Source organism: Bos grunniens, chromosome 3 (genome assembly GCF_055505025.1).
Source record: "Bos grunniens cultivar Pamir isolate PY7600 chromosome 3, Bosgru_T2T1.0, whole genome shotgun sequence".
Classification (NCBI taxonomy): Eukaryota; Metazoa; Chordata; class Mammalia; order Artiodactyla; family Bovidae; genus Bos; species Bos grunniens.
The window spans coordinates 3,083,626-3,107,201 of record NC_141167.1 but is presented as its reverse complement, the minus strand read 5'-3'; the positions used below and the strand labels follow the sequence as shown (position 1 = coordinate 3,107,201).

Here is a 23,576-nt window from a genome sequence, read left to right as displayed (position 1 = left end):
CCTCCCGCATGGTCAGCCTTTGTGGAATGACGTGGCCCTAGCTCTGACACCGTCTATCTGTCCACAGTGACCACCAGCAAGCAGGCAGGTCTGTGGGCCTTGGGAGCCTCAGAGAACCTACCAGAAGCCAGCCTGCAGCGCGAGCCTGACTCTTCCTGACATGGCTCAGACACCGCCTGGCACCAGGTGCCACCGCAGAGGTATCTGCCGTGACCCTTCCGGCATCAGACGCTGAGGGGGTGCTGGGAGGGGCTGTGCAAGGTATCTCGGTGTCTGTGCTCTGGGGGACAGAGGTGTGCAGAGAAACTGCCCGTGCTGGGCGCCCGGGAGGCCCCCGAGCTGGGCCTGACACGGAGGAAGGGCCCTGAGGCCGGGCGTGCAGAAGGCGACGTGGGCCTCGTCAGTGCTGAGGAAGCCTGCACCCTGAGCGCAGCGTGGGTCGGGGGCTGTGCACTGGGCCGGAGCCATCTGACTGCGCTCCCCGTGCTGGTGGAATGGTCCCCGTTCCTACCACGCCTCAGCCAGTGGCCACGTGAGAACGTGGCGAGTCACACATGGGATGGAGAAGCCACACCTGGCCTCCGCTTTTAACTGTCGCTGTCTGGGGGAGGGACGGTGGCAGGGGTCGTTGGGGAGTTTGGGATGGACGATACGCGCTGCTGGGTTTAAAATGGGGAACTAACAGACCTGTTGTGCAGCACACGAACCCTGCTCCGTGTGGTGTGGCGGCCTGGATGGGAGGCGGGTTTGAGGGAGCACGGATATGTGTGTGTGAGTGGCTGGGTCTCCACTGCTCACCTGAAACTGTCACCATATTGTTTGTTAACAATGAAAGTGAGATTTTCACTATGAAAGTGGCTATGAAAGTGAAAGCCTTAGTTGCTCAGTCGAGTCTGACTCTGCGACCCTATGGACGGCAGCCCGCCAGGCTCCTCTGTCCATGGGATTTTTCTAAGCAAGAACACTGGAGTGGGTTGCCATTCCCTTCTCCAGGGGAATCTCCCTGACCCATGGGTTAAATCTGAGTCTCCCGCATTGCAGGCAGACGTTTTACTGTCTGAGCCACCAGGGAAGTATTGTTTGTTAATTGGCTACACCCTAATACAAAATAAAAAGTAAAAAGAGAAAAAAGAAAAGTGAAAACCCCACAACTTCCAGTGTCAATGTGAATGGCCACAGCTCTGGACCTGGGGAGGGCTTCCTGGAGTGTCCACAGGAGTATAAGGTGACCCCAGGGAGGCCCGGGAACAGGGAGGGGGGCAGGGAAGGGCCCACAGGACGCTGGGAAGGACAGACAGGCCAGCTGGGAAGTGAGGGACAGAGCAGGGGCGAATGCTGAGAACGATAAAACCAAATGTCACCAGCAGAGCAACCAACAGCTGAGGAGGACTCCCCTGCTGATACTGATACTGGGGGCTCTGTTGGCCCTCCTAAAACCTGGGGAGGAAGCCGAAGACCCAGCTGGATGGCCTGGACCTGGGAGGTCAGCTCTGCAGCAGGGCCCCCTCGTTTCACAGCGAACCCTGAGCACTCTGTCACTTGGAAAGTAACACCTTTACACTGCTGTTGCTATGCAAATTTTATAGCAAATCTGTGTGTGTGTGTGTGAGAGTCGCTCAATGATGTCTGACTCTTTGTGACCCCATGGACTGTAGCCCACTAGGCTCCTCTGTCCATGGGATTCTCCAGGCAATAATTCTGGAGTGGGTTGCTATGCCCTCCTCCAGGGGATCTTCCCCACCCAGGGATTAAACCTGGTCTCCTGCATTGCAGGCAGAATCTTTACCATCTGAGCCACCAGGAAAGCCCTAATTTTTTTTCTAAACATAACCACCCATTAGATGGGGCACATTTAAAAAAATAAAACGTTACTGCTGATAGGAATCTGCTGCCCAGCAGGGCCAGCTCTGTGCTCCATCACACTCTGAGCACCCAAAGGGCAGACACATCAGGGGGCTGGCAACCTGCTCTTGGGAAATCAACCAGAAGGTGTGTCTGACGCTCTGGCTTCCATGCCCCTGGCTCTGTGAGTGGACTTGGTCTCTGCGGCCACAGCCTGGCGTGGGAGGGCTTGGGTGCAGGAGTTCTCGGGGACAGGTTACCCGCTCTCCCCCGGGGAGCCCAGGACGGCCCGACACGGCCCGCTCACCTGTGACGAGGGGCGTCTGCGTGGGCGGCTGCTCCAGGAGGACCACATGCTGCAAGAGGGAGCCTGGGGCTGCCCCCGCGTCCCGCTCCAGAGGTGCTGCGCCCAGGTAGGGGGCGAGGTGGGTACCAGGGAAGAGGGAGATGCGCTGCTGCAGGGCGGGGAGGGCCAGTCTCTCGGCCTCCTGCTGGCCGGCCGCCCCCTGGACAGACAGACACAGCCAGGTGCCCGGGTCAGGGGCCTGGGGTGGGGGCTGCCCTGCACCACCGCCTCATAGACCCCGGGGGCGCCCACTTACCGTGGAGGGGCCGGTGGCGGGCAGCCCCAGTGTGATGTTGGGCAGGGATGGTGACGTGTAGAGGGGCAGCGGGCCCACCGAGCCCTCTCGTGCCACGAGTCTGTGTGCCAGGCTGGTCTGCAGACAGAGTACACGGGCGTCACGGAGGCTGCATGGCCAGGCCTGAGCGGCCTGTGCCACAGGAAGCAATGAGAGAAAACCCTCCAGGGGAGGCTGAGGTCCAGTCTGAGGTCCCCAGGATGGAGGCGCATGAACAAGGACAGCTCGGAGGCAGACACGGCATCGCAAAGCCGTCAACTCTGACTCACGACCTGGCCCTCTTTTGTCTGCTCCTGTTCAATCCACACAACACTGTAAAACTGTCAGAATAAACCTAGGATAATACACTTAAACATGTAGTCTCAGGGTCGGGAACGTCCTTCCAAAGGTTATGTGAGAGGTAGGAACCAGAGAGGGAGATGCTGATTAGAGAAAAATGCCTTCACATAAAAGGCAGATATCAGCGATGCCAAGGTTGGCAACCATAGTACAGACAAAGGCCACATATAAAGAGCACGCAAATTAAACAACAGTGAGTGAGAAGTGACAAAGAAGAGCCAGGATGGAGAAGAAACTCATGTGAAAAAAAAATCAGCAGTGATCTAAATAAAAAAAACATTTAAAAACCTACACAATTGGCAAAGATATTTTAGAATGACAACAACATCTTGACCCAGAGAAACATAACCATACTGCTGGGTGGGCCATAATCAGCCTGCTCCTTCTACCGGACACTTTGGCCATCCACGTCAAAAGTCTTAAAAACAGACCTAGCCTTTGATCTTAAACCCCACTCCACTCGCAGGACATACTCTCGGGAGAGGAAGCTGGAGACAGAAGGACTTGACCACAGCAGCGTTCACAGGGCCCTACAGCCGGTCAGAGGGTAAAGCCACGAGGCGTGTTCACACACAGGACACGGCTCTCCACGGGGACACTCAGGTCGGAAAAATTCTGTTGATGATTGGAACCTTATTTATCGTGTGTGCTTAAGTGCCAGTCTCCGAGGGCTTGAATTACTGTCCTATTTCATGTCGTTCTGCCTCTAGAATGAAGGTTCCTGGCAGAGAGGACACTGTCGTATTCACACCGTCCCCTCAGTAGTAGAGAACGGCACTAACAATGGACTCACAACCAGTTTTCTCCCAGCTCTTCTCACAAAGGAGTGTATCATTAAGGCTGAGAAACATTTTGCCTGCTTTAAGATTTCACTGGCACGGTTAGAAAGAATATGAGCTGAAAGTCACTGTGAACAAGGGCGGGCTGCAGCCCCGGCCGGTAAGTGCCCCTCGGTCCATCGGAGGACGGAGCGATGACCACCCCAGGGCGTGTGTGCTGGAGTCCCGTGCCAGGCAGCGGTCCCTGGGCGGCTTCCTCGTGTCACACGCACGGTGTCAGTGGAAACTCACACACACTTGTGCTCCAAGGGCACCGTAGGAAGGGCCCCTGGGGAGGGAGGTTAGTGTGGCTCTCCTAGTGAAGGCTGCAGCCACTTTACTCTGTTCACATAGTAAATGGTACAGGAATGACTAAAGGGCGACTTTAAAAGTAGCCCTTTTTCTGGTTTTTAAAAAATCAGCAAGCTCTGATTTAGAGAAAGTGACTGAGCTTGCCAAGGAAAGCATGATTCCACTGTATTATCATTGTCCAGGAACAGAACAAGTGAACACTGAGTGCTTGAAAGTTGTCATTTCCTCTTTATAACCAAGGCTTTTTTCTAAAAAACACAAACAGACCAAACCTACTTTACTTTTAGAAATCAAGCAGCCTTCTGGGAACTGTCTGATGTGCTCACTGGTCTGCGTTTCCAGTGCTGGCCATCTACACTTGCCCTGTGGCATGCCCCTCAGCTGTCCAGGAAGGCCGGGGCCAGGGCAGCACCCCACTGACGTCCCCAGATCCCACCTGGCTTTCAGCATCGCGTGAAGCTCCCTCCCTGGGGCGAGGCTGTCCAGGGTTGGGGAGCCCTGCTCCCCCCATGTAAGGACGATGCTGAGCGTCCCTCGGTCCAGCAGGGAAAGCCAGTGGCCCACCTCCTGCGTGAGGACCCCTCGCCGCCCCTGGACCAGAGGAGGAGGAGGAGTGGCCAGCCCTGGCCTTGAGCTTACAGAGGCACTGAGGGAACTGTCCAGGCCTAACCAGACTGAAACCAACGAAGGACATCCAACTGTGACCACATTTTCAAGGGCTAGCCTTGTGATTACTGTAAATATCTAACATAAAACACATGAACTGCAATCTTTGTTTCTTACAAATCCTTTGACACCTTCTATTAATTTCCAGTACTTTAATTTACATGAAAATGCAATTTGTAAAAATCAACATGCCCCTTAAACCGGCATTCACTCAAATAAGGCATCTCTATGGTAGAAACCATTAGGTGAGTGACTACCCACTGAAACAAAACCAGGATCTGGGAGCACGACTGACAAGCCACATGCAGCCTTTACAGCTCATTCCAGGAAGCAACTTCTAGGCCAAGTTCTAAGGCTGCTAACAGGTAGATCTCAGCTATGACCTCAGCCTCACAGAGAAGGATTGCTAAAACTCTTAATCTAAACAAGTCTTTAAACAGGGAGGCTGAAATGCACAGGTAATAAAGATGTACAAGGAAAAGAATAAAGGGGGATTAACAAGCAAGCAGCAGCAGCATAAAATCAACTCAGTATCTAAAAATCTGCTTTTTATCTTAAGTGTCTAAAGACTGAAAATGGAGTGGACACGTGGGCCTGTGTACTCCAACCAAAGCCTTTCAGCCCTCTGGCGGGGCAGAACTCATTTCTAAACATTTAAGGAAGAGAGCAAATTACCGTGTTTGACAAATGACAGCCTCCTGTAAGCTGGAAGGAACTTAGAAAAAAAAAAAAAACCTCACAAGAACCTCCTAGTCAGGAGCACCATCCAAGCAGGAAGCACACGGCACAGCCGGCTCAGTCCCGGGAAGCGGGGTGTGCAGCTGGCTCCCCTTCCGGCCAGCACCCGCCCACCCCAGTCGAGTGGAAACTGGCCCTGTGCAGGGGCCACAGGGCTGGCACAAGGCAAGCGCTCCAGACACTTGTGGCATGAGCCAGGGGAGCAAAGTGAATAAGGAGGAAAATGAAAGCATGGAGTGAAGGCTCCGGAACATCGCCCTGACCCAGGTCTGGTCAAGGGTGTGGCCTCCCGCCAGCCCTGAGGTCCCCCGCCTGGCTGGAACAGCCCCCAGGAGGGTTCTCCAGGAGCCACCTCTCAACCTGCAGCATAGCTGGGGTCTGACTGGCAGAGGTGAGGGGCACCGCCCCCCGTGGTCTGAGGCTCGGAGTTCCTGAGATGCCTCGGAGATGCTGCTCCGATGGTCAAGACGGAAGGGCGGCTGGACACTGCCCTGTGGACGAGCGCGCTGCGCACTGACCTCGGCTGGGATGCTGGGGACAGCGGGCGCGATCCCGTTCTCCGTGCTCACGTTCCCAGAGCTGTTGTTGGGCGAGCTGGGCGCGGAGCCTGGGGCACTGCTGCACGCCGAGTCTAGGAGGGAGAGACACTCGTGAGCCTGACCCGGGTCCCAGCGAGGACCCTGAGGTGTGAGCTGGGCTGGCCTCCCGCTGTGGCGGCCCTCTGTTCTGAGCTGGCCGACTGTGGAAAGGACAGGACCACGGTTCCCACCCAGGGGCCATGGAGCTAATTCCCTGTTTCTGGCTGTGCTGTCAACTCGAGACCTTCACAAACCTGTGACCCCAGATGCGCCCCTGGAACCTTCTGAGCTGAACACATACTGTCAATTTTACTCCTCTTTGGTAAATGATCATAAACGCTAAAAAAACAAGCCCTGAACAATCGTTAATACTGTAACAACAAGAGACGAGAAAGCACAGAGGCCAAACGCCTGTGAGCAGTGGAAGGTCAAGTACGCTGTGCTCATATGCAGCCTCCTCTGCCAACATCTGCTCTGAGCCAGTCCTCGAGTTTTTAGACTTCCTGGGAAAAGCTCAGCTGGTGGCCTCTGTGACTGACCAGGTTACCTGACAACACATCCCGGACAGTCTCCAAGCAGCTGTGATGGCCTGTGTGGCCCCACCTCGCCCACCGTGGCCGGGGCTGAGGATGGAGCGTGTCCCACCCCAGTCCCCCCACCCTCACTGCCGAAGGAGCCACACTGCTGTGTGTGCAAACACGCGATGGGAAGCCCCTCTGACTCTCTACGGTAACAGAGGTGTGTCTTGCGTTTCTGAGTTCTCGTCTGGTTCAATGGTGTCAAACACTGGCACCTCCAGGTACAGCCTCTGAGAGGGAACCAGCCTGAGCTGTCTGCCTTTCCCTCCCGAGTGTCTGCTTCCCTGATAGCTCAGTTGGTAAAGAATCTGCCTGCAATGCAGGAGACCCCAGTTCAATTCCTGAGTCAGGAAGATCCTCTGGAGAAGGGCTAGGCTACCCACTCCAGCGTTCGTGGGCTTCCCTCGTGGCTCAGCTGGTAAAGAATCTGCCCACAACGTGGGAGACCTGGGTTCGCTCCATGGGTTGGGAAGATCCCCTGGAGAAAAGAAAGGCTACCCACTCCAGTATTCTGGCCTGGAGAATTCTACGGACTGTATAGTCCATGTGGTCGCAAAGAGTCGCACATGACTGAGCGACTTTCACTTCACTGCCTGCCCCAAGTGCACTGACCGCGGGACCTCTGATGACTTAACATTCTACCCCGACCTGGACTTGCAGGCACGTGGAGGGGAAGCCTGGTCCATCTCCCAAAGCTGGACCCCAAAGGGGCTCAACAGGCATCTTCCAGGGCAAATCTTCTCTGCACCCCCTCCCCCCCAACACTGAGGCCCGGCCCAGGAGCGTGAGCCCATAGAGCTGCCAGTGGGGCCCAGAGGACTCTGAGACTTGGTTCCAGCTGAAGTCGGGGCAACAGTGAGGAGGCTGAGGGTGCCATGTGGATGGATGGCAGTGCCCACTCCCACAGGCCCAGCTCTCATGGAGAAGGAGACTCAATCCCAAGGGTAACATGCACGACCCCCTCCACCCAGGGGACCGTGAGCACTCGAATCCTCGCCACCGAGCAGCCGTCCCCCTGGGAACACCCTGGCAGCAAGTGGCTCTGTCCACTCGAGGCCCCCCGGGACCCCCTCATCTCCCCCGTGCACAGATGGTGAACCCAGGCCCTGGTTCCCTACCCACCGGATCCAGAGCCTGGTCTCCACCAGGTTAAGTCGTGTTCACACATGCCTCCCTGAACGGGGGCAGCTGGGAAGGCCACCTGGGCTGGCAGGTGTCACAGGTCACGTGTAAAGACAGGGCTGGCTCCCCCACCCCACCCCACCCCACCACAGCCATGCCCCTGCCTGGGCGCCCTCCCTGCTGTTAGCCTGACCCCGGCTGCACAGAGCCTCCCCTCCGGCCCTCCTTTAAACAGGCCCGTCCCAGCACGGTCGGCAGGTAAACCCTCCAGAGCGTGTGGGAAGCCAGGACATCTTTTGGGGGCAATAGAAATTATATGTGATCTCTCCAACTTTTCATCCATCTTCAGCTCAACGGTGTTTGGACTACTTTTTCACTCTACTTCAAGGTATCTGGTCTAAGAAAGTAAATATGAATGCATAATCACCATGGTATCATTTGCATCCACACGGTGGAATATCATTAAAGGCGCAGGAGTGTTGTGACTAATATCGAGTGAAAAAGGAATCGAGTGTACACAGGGTACGTGCCAGACCCGCACAGAAAGGACTGGAAGGAAATACACTCAGAGGCTAGGCATTCCTCTGGACAGGGTCAGATGGGCCCTTCTCTTGTCTGCTCGCCCTGCCAGGCACAGCTCCGATGAGGGACGAGGCACACGCGGTGTGACGTGACCACGCCCCTGACCCGTCACATGAGCGTCCGAGGGCCGCCACTGGCCGCGCCCTCACCGCCGTCCCTCCTGGCCTCCCGTTACAGGCCAGAGGAGCCGCGTCTGGGACGCCGTGGCCCTCTCCTCCCAGGACCCCAGGGGAGGAGACCCCACCATGCCCAGAGCGCCTTATTTTCCCGTCTTCTGGAAAGCCAGCTCTGCTCAGAGCATTTCCCCCGCCCCAGCCCCCCGGGGCTGTGCTGGACCGGAAACCCACCCCCATCTCCATGCCGCCTGCGCCCATCCGCCGAACTTCCCCTGGCCCAGGGGCCCCGCCACCCGCCTTTCCTGCTTCCCGCACGGCGCCCTCTCCCGGTGATGCTGCCCAGCTCCCAGCAGGCGCCGCAGGCCGTGTGCTCCCAGCCCCAGTGTGGCGCCCTGGTCTCTGGAGTCAGAGAGGAAGCTGCTGGGAGGCGAGGACGCAGCTCATCATTGCAGCGCCCAGCCTGGTCCTGACCTCACAGGCGGAGGGCGCGAAGGCCAGAGCCAGGACCAGGACAGAAGTGGCTGGGCCTGGGGTGGAGCCGCTGCCCCCCGAAGAGACTAGGCCTCGGTGGGGGGGGCGCACGCGCCCTGCCTCTCGCGAGGCCCGAGTCTGCACGGAACCCGCGGTGAGGGGGGCCTGGTCTCTCTACCAGAACCACCGGGCCCGAGGCCCGTGGCCTCAGACCCGGCTCCAGGCAGGCTTCACCCTGGCCGCAGGGCAGGGCTGAGGGCGCTCAGCTCACCCCAGACCCCGTGCTCAGAACTAAGGGTGCGGGCGGCGGGGGTGGGGGTGGGGTTAGGGGGACCGGCCCCTCCCACGGCGCCCAGGAGCCCCTCCTTCCTGGGGGGCGGCCCCGAGAGCCGCGGGTCTCCATCAAACCCTGTCCTTGGTGCACACGGGCCCTCCCGCCTGTTTCCAGGCCACCTGGGCAACCCCTCTGTGCTGTGATTCCAGGAACGGGGGCTGCGCGCCCTGTGCACGAGGGGTGCGCCCTCCGGAGGCGGGGTGCCCCTCGAGAGCGGGGCGTGCCCTTCTGACCGCACAGCCCCAGGAAGTGGGCTGTGTCCTCGGGACCACCAGGAAGGGCCTCGGCCTGGGGCCCGGTGGTTCTGGTAGAGAGTGTGGGTGTGCTTCCGCGCGCTGGCCACTAGGTGGGGGCCGAGAGCAGCGCGTGGACCCGGGCGAGGAGACTTCCAAGCTCCCGCCTCCTTCCCAGGAAGACTCTGCCGTTTAATGGGCAGGGGCAGGTAAGAGATCTGGGCTCACCACCCACAGGGCGGGAGCTGTTAAACAGCTCTAGAGAACCCTCCACTTAGAATCCCTGATCGTCTCCCGGGATGTCCAGGGGCCTGACTGCTCTCAGCTGCCCTGCGGGTCCAGGCTGGGGGCTGGACATGCTGCCCAGGAACAGGGCTCTGAGCGCCTCTGGGGGCCACCTGGGGCCCTCGGACTCAGTCCTGGGGGCTGGCACCGCCCTCGGGACTCGATGGCGGGGGAGATGGATGCGGAGAGATGCAGGTTTCCCTGCTAAAGGGAGAGCGTGCAGGCTGGCCTCTCTGAGACGGGCAGGTAGGAGGTGGGGTTTACACTCAAAGTACCTGTGACATCCAAGGGACGCTTTTTCAGAGCCGTGACCACTGGCCCATCTTTCCTGCGTAGCAGGGGGCTGCTCCGTCTCTCAGCCACTTTCTGCTTTAGCCTGGAGCGTAATTTCAGGTTGGGTTCAGAAGCTGCAGGAAAAGGAGACGTCATTACCGGCAGGCAGACACAACTGGGGTCCAGGTGACTGGGGGTGCTTTACCACGACTTCTACATTACACATGTCCTCACTCACCGGCAAGTCAAAAATTCCCCACGAGTGACGGCCCAGGCCGGCTGCCCACTCGGATCCCAGCCGCTGAGAGGTGCTAAGGCCAACCCACCTGATGAGAGGGTTAGCCACCTGCCTGCAGGTGAGGCCCGTTCCCCTCCGTGTCGCCTGACCCCCCAGCACAGGTGCTCCGGTTGCTTTTGGTAACAGCCTTGCTTGTGCGAATGGAGCCCTTTGCAAACCTGCAGTGCTCTGGCCTCTGCACCCGGAGCCCAGACCACACCCTGGACCAATCCAGTCCCATGTCAGCGTGGCTGCCTTGGGAAGGGGGCATCCTCACTCAGTGGGGCCCTCCCTGTGGCCTCTGGACACCTGAGTCTTAGCCCCACAGGCCGGCAGCTTGGGAGCCCGCGGCGGCGGTGAGCTCACCACCAGACTTCTGCCTTCGGAGGCTTTATGAGCTCATTCAAGCTTCCGTTACTTGTGGATCTGCTAACTGGCGAGTTTCTTTTACCTCTTGTTTTTGTTTGTAATCAGCAGCCCTGCTGGTTTTAATCTTTCTGGAACAGGAAGTTTGCAGCTCTCTAGAGCAACAAGCAACAGGATCTGAATTCCCCTCAGAGTTGGAAGTAAGCTGGCTGGGGTTATAAGAATGAGGCTGCGCATGCGTCTCACGGCCACTGCGACTCCATCCTCTGGGGAGCCTGGGGGCAGGGTCGGGGGTCCTGGCAGTGGGGTGACCCTGGGGGGCGCTGGGAGGTAAAGGCGGGTCCTGTGAGGAGGGAGGAGCAGCCCGCCTGAAGGGTGCTTCCCAGAGAAATGAGGTGTGAGGTGTGAGCAAGGTGGCAGCCTCGCCAGATGCGCAGCCTGCTCCGGAGACCCCGATCCCAGGGGAGACGCTCTCTGCTCTGCAGAGTTTGTCTGGACGGCCAGGTTCCCCAGCAGGACGTTTGTGTCCAAAGAGGAAAAGGACCCGGTAACAGAACAGCCATCCCTGCCGGTGAGAGGACCCGTTTCTGTGTTTTTTAATATTTAATACTGTTTTCACATTTTTGAGAATGGGAGCTTCACGTTTCACTTATTTCTATTTCTACGCTGAGCTTCTTACTTTATCATTATTTGAAAAGAAAAAAAAAGCCCAGCTCCACCCGCTAGATTAACAGGCACAACCCCTCTCCCCGTAAGATGTCAGCTGAGCCTGCACGAGGTTGCTACAGCCACGTGTCCGTCCTGGGGAGGAATCTGCCCGAGACCCAGGGAGGACAGCGCGGCCCTGGAGTGGGGGAGCGCGTGGCCCCCGCCCCAGTGTAGCGGGGCCCTGTCGGCGGCACCGAGGTTTGTCTGTGAGCAACACTGCCTGGTCCTGACGGGGGCGTCCCAGAAGGTCTCAGAGCTTCGGGGCCCAAGGGTCAGCCTTGTGAGCAGGGTCAGGCTCTGGTCATTTGCAGGCTAAGACAAGGGCCTGAGAGCCCCGAAGGAAGGTGACTCTGGACCTAGCCACACTATCCATCACTCGGGGGCCAGGATAAAGGCATCTGCCAGCAGGCAAGGACTCCAGAGAGTCACATTCCACACACAGTTTCTCAGAAACCTCGGAGGAGCTGGACAACCACGACGGAGGAGGAGATGAGACACGGGAGCAGGTGGAGTCCAGGGAAGAGGCCGGGCCTCCCCGGGAGGCCGTGAACGGCAGTCAGGGCCCAGAGCAGAGCCTCTAGACCGCCTGCCCTGGAGGACAGCCTCCTCTGTCTGCCAAATCGTGGGGCTGAATTAAAAGCAGGGACAAGCAGACACCTGGAGCCGAGCTGATATTTTATAATAACTACAAATGGAATACAACTTTAAAAAATTGTCCACTTGAAAGCTATATAATATTGTACATCAACTATGCTTCGGTTTAAAAAACATAGGCAGACAGAAAACTCAGCAAATGAAACAAACCATCAACTTCAGGATAAAGGGCACTCACACACCAACGGGAATGCAGCCAAGGTCACGGGCGGTTTGTGTGTCCTTTCGGTGCACTGTCCTCATGATTCAGGGCCGGGTGGGTGGGGCCAGCTGCTCCCGGAGGCAGCCTTGTGGGGCTCTGTGACTTATGGACATTTACTTACTCTGATAACAATAAAAAGAGAACTCTAGAAAGACAAGGGCTTCCCTGGTGGCTCAGCTGGTAAAGGATCCGCCTGCAATTCGGGAGACCTGGGTTTGATCCCTGGGTTGGGAAGATCCCCTGGAGAAGGGTAAGGCTACCCACTCCAGTGTTCTGGCCTGGAGAATTCCATGGACTGTATAGTCTCTGGGGTTGCAAAGATTCGGACATGACTGAGCGACTTTTCTTCTTTTCTAGAAAGACAGAGGACAGGCTGGAATACAATTTTTGGTAGCATACGTGACAGATACAGGATGGATATTAGCACGTAAAGCAACGAGAAAAAAAAACCGGCCGAGAGAAAAGCGTATGGGGGAGCTGCCACTGAACACCGACATTAGGGACCGTCCCTGCTGGTGTGGCGGCAGATGCTGGGCACAGGGCGCATGAGGAAGGCACAGACTGGCCAGTATGCACGCTGCCAGGCACAGGGGCACGGGCCACGCTGGGCCCCGGGAGAGGCCCAGCGGCTCCGCGACGCGGCGCTCAGCTTTCTCCCGAGCAGGACGATGGGCCATAACAGACATGTACATCCCTGACGGGGACGGAACTGCTCTTTGAAAAGGCAGAGAGGTCACGGCTTCGGTACCCATCAGGCTGGCTGGGGTGACCCGGGGAGGCATCGCGTGAGTGAAGGGGGACGAGGGCCTCTCACGAGTGGCGGGTACAGCACAGCAAGCTGGGCTTTGTCGGCTCTGCACACGCTTTCTAACTCAGGAGTCGATCCTGCAGAAAGAGTGACTGTAGGCCCCCATATCTGAGGGCAGAACTAAAAGCTAGAGAACAGTTACCACTACTACAATATTTGTAAATTGAGATAATATAGGAAAGGTGTTGACCTTATGCGTTGAAATGGAGTGGTACCCCAGATATAACAGTAACTGAAAAGTGAAGCTACAGCGAAAGTGCAAAGCAGGTGTTTTCTTGACAAAGAGACAGTCCACGGGCATCACTCGCGCACAGACACACATAACCCCCACACGCCGGCATAGACCACGTCTGCGCTGTAGGCACCAAACCAGACACAGGAGCTGCTTCCAGAGGTCACACACAGGATGCATACATCTGACTTATGTTTTAACTTGTTGGAATTCAGACTCAAGTTGAAGAAAGTAGGGAAAACCACTAGACCATTCAGGTATGACCTAATTCAAATCCCTTACGATTATACAGTGGAAGTGACAAATAGATTCAAGGGATTAGATCTGATAGACAGAGTGCCTGAAGAACTATGGATGGAGGTTTGTGAGATTGTACAGGAGGCAGTGATCAAGATCATCCCAAGAAAAACATGTAAAAAGACAAAATGGTTGTCAGAGGAGGCCTTACAAATAGCGGAGAAAAGAAGACGCAAAAGGCAAAGGAGAAAAGGAAAGATATACCCATTAAATGCAGAGTTCCAAAGAATAGCGAGGAGAGATAAGCAAGCCTTCCTCAGTGATCAATGCAAAGAAATAGAGGAAAACAATATAATGAGAAAGACTAGAGATCTCTTCAAGAAAATCAGAGATACCAAGGGAACACTTCGCAAAGATGGGCTCAATAAAGGACAGAAATGGTAGGGACCTAACGGAAGCAGAAGATATTAAGAAGAGGTGGCAAGAACACAGAGAAGAAATACACAAAAAAGATCTTCACGACCAAGATAATCACAATGGTGTGATCACTCACCTACAGCCAGACATCCTGGAATGTGAAGTCAAGTGGGCCTTAGGAAGCATCACAACAAACAAAGCTAGTGGAGGTGATGGCATTCCAGTTGAGCTATTTCAAATCCTGAAAGATGATGCTGTGAAAGTGCTGCACTCACTATGCCAGCAAATTTGAAAAACTCAGCAGTGGCCACAGGACTGGAAAAGGTCAGTTTTCATTCCAATCCCAAAGAAAGGCAATGCCAAAGAATGTTCAAACTACCACACAATTGCACTCATCTCACACGCTAGTCAAGTAATGCTCAAAATTCTCCAAGCCAGGCTTCAGCAATATGTGAACGGTGAACTTCCAGATGTTCAAGCTGGATTTAGAAAAGGTAGAGGAACCAGAAATCAAATTGCCAATATCTGCTGGATCATCAAAAAAGCAAGAGAGTTCCAGAAAAACATCTACTTCTGCTTTATTTACTATGCCAAAGACTTTGAATGTGTGGATCACAACAAACTGTGGAAAATTCTTCAAGAGATGGGAATACCAGACCACCTGACCTGCCTCCTGAGAAATCTGCATGCAGGTCAGGAAGCAACAGTTAGAACTGGACATGGAACAACAGACTGGTTCCAAACTGGGAAAAGGAGTACGTCAAGGCTGTATATTGTCACCCTGCTTATTTAACTTCTATGCAGAGTACATCATGAGAAACGCTGGACTGGAAGAAACACAAGCTGGAATCAACACTGCCAGGAGAATATCAATATCCTCAGATATGCAGATGACACCACCCTTATGGCAGAAAGTGAAAAAGAACTAAAGAGCTTCTTGATGAAAGTGAAAGAGGAGAGTGAAAAAGTTGGCTTAAAATTCAACATTCAGAAAACTCAGATCATGGCATCAGGTCCCATCACTTCATGGGAAATAGATGGGGAAACTGTGTAAACAGTGAGAGATGTTATTTTCTTGGGCTCCAAAATCACTGCAGATGGTGACTGCAGCCATGAAATTAAAAGATGCTTGGTCCTTGGGAGAAAAGTTATGACCAACCTAGATAGCATATTAAAAAGCAGAGACATTACTTTGCCACCAAAGGTCCATCTAGTCAAGGCTATGGTTTTTCCAGTGGTCATGTATGGATGTGAGAATTGAACTATAAAGAAAGCTGAGTGCCAAAGAATTGATGCTTTTGAACTGTGGTGTTGGAGAAGACTCTTGAGAGTCCCTTGGACTGCAAGGAGATCCAACCAGTCCATCCAAAAGGAAATCAACCCTGAATAGTCATTGGAAGGACTGATGCTGACGCTGAAGCTACAATACTTTGGCTACCTGATGCGAAGAACCGACTGTGGAAAAAGACCCTGATGCTGGGAAAGATTGATGGCAGGAGGAGAAGGGGACGACAGAGCATGAGATAGTTGGATGGCATCACTGACTCGATGGACATGAGTTTGAGTAAGCTCCGGGATTTGGTGATGGACAGGGAGGCCTGGTGTGCTGCATTCCATGGGGTGGCAAAGAGTCGGACACGACTGAGCGACTGAACTGAACTAATGCCTTCCTTTTGTGATTTTTTAATTAAAAAAAAAAAAAAAAGGCACTCTCCATGGTGTTTACGACTGGCGTTTGCACCAATCGTTTCAATAGCGTATTTCAGGCGGCCTCCAAGCTCAGGTGCGAACAGGGCACATCTGGTCAAGATAAGTCCAGGTCTCACTGGGCACTTCTCATGTGAAGAGGAGTCCAGGTTTGATGGACATCAACGTGTGAAGTGAGGTCCTTTTCCACATAGACACTGCCTAGTATTAATATTAACCACACGCGTCATCTCTGGAATTTTCTTTGGTAAAGCACAACAAAGCCTTTATGAAAACCCTCTGAACATATTCACACCCACTTTGCAACAAGCACGAAGTTGAGGGAAGACAGTAGTACACAAAAGCCCCCTGAGGGCTGGAAGCTTGGGCCGGCACGGCTGGAACTGCGGGTCAACCCCTTTCACCCCGCCCAGAAAGCTAAGTGCCTTATCCCGTGCCAGGGCCGCAGGGCCTCTACCCCGACCGCCCCCCCAGCCCTGCCCAGAGCAACATGAAGCACACCCAGGCATAGCGGTGTGCAGTGCGGGCCATGCCCACAGCTGCCCAGGCTAGCAGGCTGCCCCCGGTCCACAAACCACATCAGAACCAGATGGACCGCGAGGTGACCCGCCCTTCCCAGACTGCAGAGAGGTGTGCCATGTGCGTCCCTGGTAACCTCGAGCCACGCTACTCACAGCTAAGATGAGTAGGAACAGGACGACTGCAGGGCGAGCTGTGCACACTCACCGACGTGTCACAGGGCCTCAGTGATCGGATACCCCGGCTCTCCGCCGGACACCGCCCACCATCTCAGCCCAGGCAGGCCCTCCCTGGTGGCGGGGGCTGCGGAGGGGGACCCTGAGGCCCAGAGGCAGCCATCAGGCCAGGGCTTCTGAGCAAACCTGATGGGGGGCCTCGGTCCTCTCTGTTCTTTTGGGGTAAAAAGCCAGCCCTGCCCTCCACGGGCCAGGCCCCCTGCCCAGGGGCCCCACAGGTTCACCCTGGGCCTGGACTCTGCAGCTCCCCTCCTCCTTCAGGACTGGAGCATGTGGTCATTGGTGGCCTGTCGCCTGCCTGCCGCAAAGCTCAGGGCCGGGCACCTGGGGAGCACCCGACCAGTGTGCTCCGTAACCACTGTGGAGACGCGCGGGGAGCCAGCCGTTGCTCAGGCTAGGGGCCCTGCCTGGGATTGAGCACACGTTCTCCTGACTAAGTGCCAGGAACCCCGGGGTCTGCAGCTTTCTGTCCTGTGACCTAGCAAGGCCTGAGCATGATCGTCCGCCCGGGGGACAACAGCCCTGAGTCCGTAACAGACACACAGCTCCCACAGACACTGACTCTGACCCCAGGGCCCAGAGAGGACCCCCTGGGGGCAGCTGTCACTGACACAGTGTCCTGAGGCTCACTCGCCCCAAGCTGCCTGTAAAGACGGAGGGAAGGTGGGTCACCGTGGGATTAGCTGAGCAGGTGTGTCAGCTGCTCAGTCGTTCCCGACTCTTCATGGCCCCATGGACTGCAGCCCGCCAGGCTCCGCCATCCATGGGATTCTCCAGGCAAGAATACTAGAGTGGGTTGCCAAGCCGTCCTCCAGGGGGTCTTCCCGGCCCAGGGATCGAACCCAAGTCTCCTGCAGTGCAGGCGGATTATTTACTGTCTGAGCCACCACGGAGCTGAATGCATAGAAAGATGTAAATTATTTAGAATTAGCAGCGACATGTGTTTGAAAATAGGTGCTTCGAGAATGACGCAGGATACCGTGCTGCACTTTGTTCCCCTAAGGGCTTTAAACTCTGCCCTGGAACCCTGGCCTTATTACTATTACTAATGTGCCAGGGTTGCTGTTTTAGAAGACAGTGCAAGCGCATCTCTACTGAGCTCCTCCGCAGTCCATGCAGCGTGGGGCGGTGCCTCTTTTCTGTCCTGGGGACGTGGGGCTGGGGGCGGCGCTGCTGATTATCATGCAGCTCAGGGCCACATGGAAGGTGCCTCTTCTCGGTGGCCAGGAGCTCTGTCCTTCATGTCCTCCCCCACCCATGGCTCCAGGGGCTGTGGGCACCACTCACCACACCCAGCGTGGGCACAAGTGCTGTGCGCTCAGCATACCCACTTTGGAGATGAGAAACTGAGGTCAGGAGAGCCTAGGGAATCTGTCGTGGAGCCCAGGGCTGCAAAGCAGGCGAGAGACACCCGCTGAGCTGCAGAACCACCAGCCACTCGCTCAGAGCCAGCCCCCCAGCTCCCTGGGTTCCACTCCCACCAGGCCCAGGCCTCCTGGGGCAGGCGCCTGGGGTCTCTCCTCGCACAGGGCCCCGTTTGACTGATGGCGGTGTGGCTGATCGCAGCGCCAGCTCCAGGACGGGGCATGGAGGGCAGGCCTGGGGGTGGCTGGCCCGGATCCCGACAGACACCTCTTTCTGCGGAGCCTGCAGGCTCTCTAGGTGAGAGGCACGGCCCTTCTCGGCACACGACGGGGGACAACCACACACTCAAACTGGAGGGCAGAGGGCAGACGCCACACTCGCACATTCACCAATAAACTGTTGCCAGCCCACGCGGAACCCCAGCCACGCGTGCAGACGTCTCTCTGACCCGGCAAGGCTCTGTGGACCCCGCTGCCCACCAGGGTCCAGCTCTGGGACGGGGCCCCTCCTTCCTGCACCCAGGATGCGGGTCAAGTCCCCTGGTGCTGAATGGAAGCGCCCCCTTCGTGTCCGGCTCCTGTTTGGGGCTGGTGACCCCACATCCTCTCTGGGGCGCACTGCTTACAGGGGGCCCCCTGTCCTTAGGATGGGGTGGCAGGGGCCCCCAGCCCTGCTCCCTGTACCCCACCACTTGGGCGGAGAAGATATTCCAAAGCTTCTCTGTCCGGAACTGACCAAAATCCTTTGAATGAAGACAAATTCATGTTTGTGGAAAAGCAGCTGCTGCACACCCCCACTCCATGAAGCACGGCATTCCCCTCGAGGGCCGGACTCCACCTGCCGCCTCCAAGAGCAGAGCCCTGCCCTCCACAACCAGGAGGGTGGCCAGGCTTCCCGGGGCACAGCTTCGGGGAGAGGCTCGCTTCGCTGGCCCCTGCCCTCCTGAGCGCCCAGTGCAAGACCCAGGGATGTTTCGATTCTTCTTAAAAGCCACTGCCCGCTTACAGAGTCACTGCTGGACAGAGTCCAGGGGTCCTGTGCACCTCGCTTGTGTCTAAACATCCTTCTTCTGGCTTGTGACAGAGAGGCCAATGTCACCCTGAGGACCCCCTGGTGGGCCACCAACCCCCCACCCCCGCAGCGGCTCCGCACCCACCTGTCTTTCTGAGGGGGAAGTCGTCTTTGGCGTCATACATGCCCAGGACTGGGTGGTTGTAGGAGGCTGACGCCCCGCTCTGGGGCGGGGAGCTCTGGTCCAGCGAGCTGTGCTGCGTCTTCCTGGAGAGAAAGGGGGGGACAGAGGCTGAGTGACCCTCGGGGACCCGGAGCCACGGTCGTGCAGGGAGAGCACCCCTGGGCGCCCACGCGGGTGGTTCTCCCTTTGACGCGTGGGCCCAGCTCGACAGCCGGCCTGCTGGGCAGCCTGGCTTCCTCCCAGGGCAGGACTGAAACGATGATACAAGGCCGCCTGTGAGCCTGTGAACCCGGCCGCCTGCAGTCTCCCCTGGGCCTGTGGGGCTGAGGACAGGCGGCCTGTGGGGCTGCACGCTTGGTCCAATCCCTGGGCTCTGCCCAGCCCCCTCGCTCTTGGGGTCTCCTGGCCTGGCAGGCCTCAGGCTGAGAGGGGTGTTACCCCCGGCTACCGAGGGGCCCGTCCTCAGGACGCAGAGGGAGATGGGGGGCTCCAGGTGCAAGGAACACAGCTGTTGTTGGAGGCGGCGGAGACCTGGCCGGGGCCCGTAGGGACAGTGCTGGCGGCCTCTGGGTCCTGGAGGGCAGGGGCCACGTGGGGACTGTCCCCCTCTCGGGGACGGTCTCCCCGGCCATCTCCCCTCCCCGGGGAGGCGGGGGTCGGCGGCACCCTGGGCCCCGGGAGCTGATCCTGGGAAATTTGCTTCCTTTGTGAGTTGGCAGACACAGCCCCAAGGTGGCGCAAGGTGGGCTCAGGCCTCAGGAGGGGGTGCTGGTCGCGCTGGCGACGACCGTCGTCTGCAAACGTGCTGCGTCTCGCTGGCAACACTGAAGGTGTAATGAATTCCAAGAGTCTGTACATGGTGTAATCTCTTAATGACTTGAAACAAATTAGCCAACTTACTTATTTGGAATTTGTTAGACTATTTATTTGCATACACAGCACTCCACGTCCCCACGCACCTGGTGTTGTTTGAATTGAGAACGTGAGCACTTAAACGCTTACAGGTGGATGTTTAAATATTTGAGAGCGCAAACGGGTGCAAAGAACACGGTGGTCACGGAGCTGGATCCCCAGGACGCATGTTGGGGGCCAGGGCTGCAGGCTCAGGGCTGGACCGGCCACGCTCATGCCGGCTGTGCCCTCACCGCATCAGACTGCCAGGCCTCACTCGGGGGTCCGGCCTGGCACGACCCCACGGAAGGTCTGAGGGCATCTCTCTACCCGACTTCTCCAGGCCAGAGCCTGCAGGGAGTGCGGCCTCGGTGGCCCCAAACCGCGCCGTCACTGCCGGGGTCTAAGCTGGGAGAGAGTTCACTTTCTCCTTCGTGAGAAACATGGAAAGGCCGGTGTGTGTGTTACGTAATCTTAAAACATGGATAATCACGATTAATGATAATCACTGCTGTCATTAGACTCTGATGGTGGACTTTGCAGTTAAGCCAGAAGTACATTCAGCGTAACATCTAGCAGACTTTCTCCTGTCTTGATCTCGAGACGCCGTCAGTATTCAAACCCTCCCTCCCGTCTGGCCCTGACCTGGAGGAGCACAGGCAGGGTCTGGCCCCCGAGCCACTGTTCCACGCCGTCTGAGAGGGCACTTGGGCCCGGGGCAGCGGCCAGGCTGACCCAGCGGAGCCGGACCCCACTGGTGCCTGCGAGGATGGAGCCAGACTTCACAGCAGCCAGGCTTCCCCAGGCCTCCAAATACCATGCAAAACGGAGAAAAACCAGCTCATCGCTAGAGGCCGAGGTCTCCCAGGGAGCAGTGGCCACCGGCCCTCCTGTGGGACCCGGCCCTCGTCACAGAGCCTAGGGCTCACACGCGCCGCAGCGGGCGACGGCCGGGGGTGTGAGCGAGGGCAAGGCCTGTCCTCGTCTGCAGGGGCGTGTGCACGCTCACCCCAGGCTCACATGCAATCAGTGCACAGGCACACACTCACACACACACAGACACACACACAGACATACACACCACACACACACACTATACACACAGACACACACACACATACCACACGCACACACAGACACACCACACAGACACACAAAGACACACACACACACACACACTCCACACACACACTATACACAAAGATACACCTCACACACATACCACACACACACACACACACAAACTACACACACAGACACACAGACACACAAGAGACACATACAGACACAGATACCACACACACAGACATACACACCACACACACTATACACACAGATACACCTCATACACATACTACACACACACACAGACACACACAGACCACACACACACACCCCTTACGTGAGGAGCTGCTCTTCTAACTCAGCTCCAACCAGAATCACCGTCCAGGTGTTCGACCTGACCTTCCAGCGGGAGGAAGAGCCTGGGGTAGCTCTGCTGTGATCCTGGCTGATGGAAGGGGCACCGAGTCTTAAAGACCATCAGTCCTCAGTGAAGATGGAAGACAAACACGCCTGCCTTTTCTTTCTAAACACTGCTCTGACCATGATACGGAATGAAGCCGAACACAAACTCAGCCATTTACCAAGTGATTTAGTAGATTTAGCCATTTAACTAAATTCTACCAACAACTGGCCTTTCCCATGACCTCAGATTGATGCAGGTGAATGACATTTGTAATTGCTCACACCAGCACTGTCCAACAGGAGTAATACAGGCTGTGTGTGCGATTTAAAATTCTCTCTTGGCCACGTGAGCAGGAACAAAAAGAAAGCAGTGAAATTACGTTCAGTGTTCTTAACCCAATACACCCCAATCCTATCATTGCAACTAAAAAGTGTCAAGGACATAGTTCTCATTTTTTTCACATCCGGCATGTCTGATGTTCACAGCTTGTCTCCATCTGAACAGTCCATTTCGATGCCCCGGAGCCCACGTGGCTGGCGGCTACTGCGACGGGCAGCACATCTCCTCTGGTAGGCCTAATGCTGGGGGTTCTGACCCAGGTACACCATAGAACCACGCCACTAAAGACAGAAAACAGTCACCTCCATGGGAAGGCCCTCTGCCCCCGCCCCGGTCACGGCCACCTGGCTTCCTGTCCCTACAGACTGGTTGTGCCGACTCTAGGACCACATGCAAACGGCATCTCAAGGCACAGACTCTGCATCTTCTCCGAAGCCTAATGTTTTGTTCTTGTGTGGGCAGGCTGCCCTGGGCCTTGCTGAGCAGATGAGAAAGCAGGTGCCCGTGTTGCCATCTCCTGCTGGCAGACACTCAGCTACTTCCATGCTTTGGAGACAATGAGCAGAACTGCTGTGACCATCAGAACACAAGTCACTGCCCGGATGGAAGACCTCACCTGTTCTTAGGGAAACACCTAGGAGAATGGGTCATGGGTCACGGAGTGGGCGTATGGGCAAGAATACTGGAGTGGGTTGCCATTTCCTCCTCCACGGGAATCTTCCTGACCCAGGGATCGAACCTTTGTCTCTTGCATCTCCTGGCAGGTGGATTCTTTATGGTTGAGCCATCCGGAAAGCCGGCAATCGGTTTGTTCAATTTCAGCTGTCCCTGTGTGTGAGGGGACATCTTGCTGTGCACTGCATTTCTGGGGTGACTAATGATCTTCGTGAAATTACTGACCATTTGCTTCTTATTTTGTGAGGTAATCAGTTCAGTCACTCAGTCGTGTCCAACTCTTTGCGACCCCATGGATTGAAGCACGCCAGGCTTCCCTGTCCATCACCAACTCCTGGAGCTTGCTCCAACTCATTGTGAGGTATTGGCTCATGTCTTTTGCCTATATTTTTTCAGTAGGTGCTCGTCTTTTTGTTATTGAGTTGTGAAGTGGAGTGTTACTCGCTCAGTTGTGTCTGATTCTTTGTGCTCCCAAGGACTGTAGCCTGCCATGCTCCTCTGTCCATGGAATTTTCCAGGCAAGAATACTAGAATGGGTTGCCATTCCCTTCAGGGGATCTTCCCAACCCAGGGATCAAACCTGGGTCTCCTGCTTTGCAGGCAGATTCTTTACCATCTGAGCCACCAGGGAAGCTCTTTGAGTTGTAGGACTTCTTTATATATTTTGGATCAAGGGCTCAGTTGCTCACATTCATTGTGAATATTTTGTTTCTGTCTGTGCCTTGCCTTTTTATTTTCTTAAGGGTGCCTTTCAAAGGATGAAAGTATTAAGTTTTGATTAAGTTTACATTTTTGGTTTATAGTTGATGATTTTGGTGTTCAAAGATCTCCTTGCTTACCTCTTCACCAACGTCATGAAAACTTTCTCCTACATTTTATTCTGGAAGTTTTAACAATGCAGCTTTTATGTTCAGGTCCATGACACCTGAGCTGACCATCAGGGGTGGAGTGAAGCTGGAGCCCAGGTGAGGTCTTTCTCTATAAAGACGGGTTTTCCCATCTTGCCATCATGCAGCAAATGAACATGATCCATGATTTGGTTTGCTTTGTGTGACTAATCAAGAAGCCTACCAAGTCCAAGGCAAACAGGCCCATTCCCTCTGACTCCACTGAGGCGAGTCCTTCTCCCACTGCAGCGGGCACGGCCCCGTCCCCTGGGAAAGAGGGATCTCCCCACCAAGCACTGGACCAGGGCAAGCAAGCCTCCTCCGAGTCTGGGCCACCCTGCTCACCGTGCCCCCAGGCCCAGCCTGCGTGTCCCCGCCTCTCCCTTCCAGTTCCCAGGTGCTCCTTGCTGACCCCCCTCCCCAGCAGCCCCCAGCACAGCCCGTGGACTCTGTCCTCCTCTTTAC

The 23,576-nt window shown here is 56.1% G+C and overlaps 1 protein-coding gene across 11 annotated transcripts in view; it reads right to left on the bottom strand.

Moving 5' to 3' along the window:
- Nucleotides 1-23,576, bottom strand: part of HDAC4 (histone deacetylase 4) — a 287,523-nt gene that overhangs the window by 56,654 nt on the left and 207,293 nt on the right. For all 11 annotated transcript variants that reach the window (XM_086394178.1, XM_086394182.1, XM_086394186.1 and 8 more), the window contains 5 exons: nucleotides 18,813-18,934; nucleotides 9,931-10,062; nucleotides 5,875-5,987; nucleotides 2,445-2,561; nucleotides 2,150-2,348 (listed from right to left, as the gene is read on the bottom strand). In XM_086394178.1, coding sequence (XP_086250304.1) covers nucleotides 2,150-2,348; nucleotides 2,445-2,561; nucleotides 5,875-5,987; nucleotides 9,931-10,062; nucleotides 18,813-18,934 — 683 coding nt within the window. The remainder of the gene's footprint in view (nucleotides 1-2,149; nucleotides 2,349-2,444; nucleotides 2,562-5,874; nucleotides 5,988-9,930; nucleotides 10,063-18,812; nucleotides 18,935-23,576) is intronic.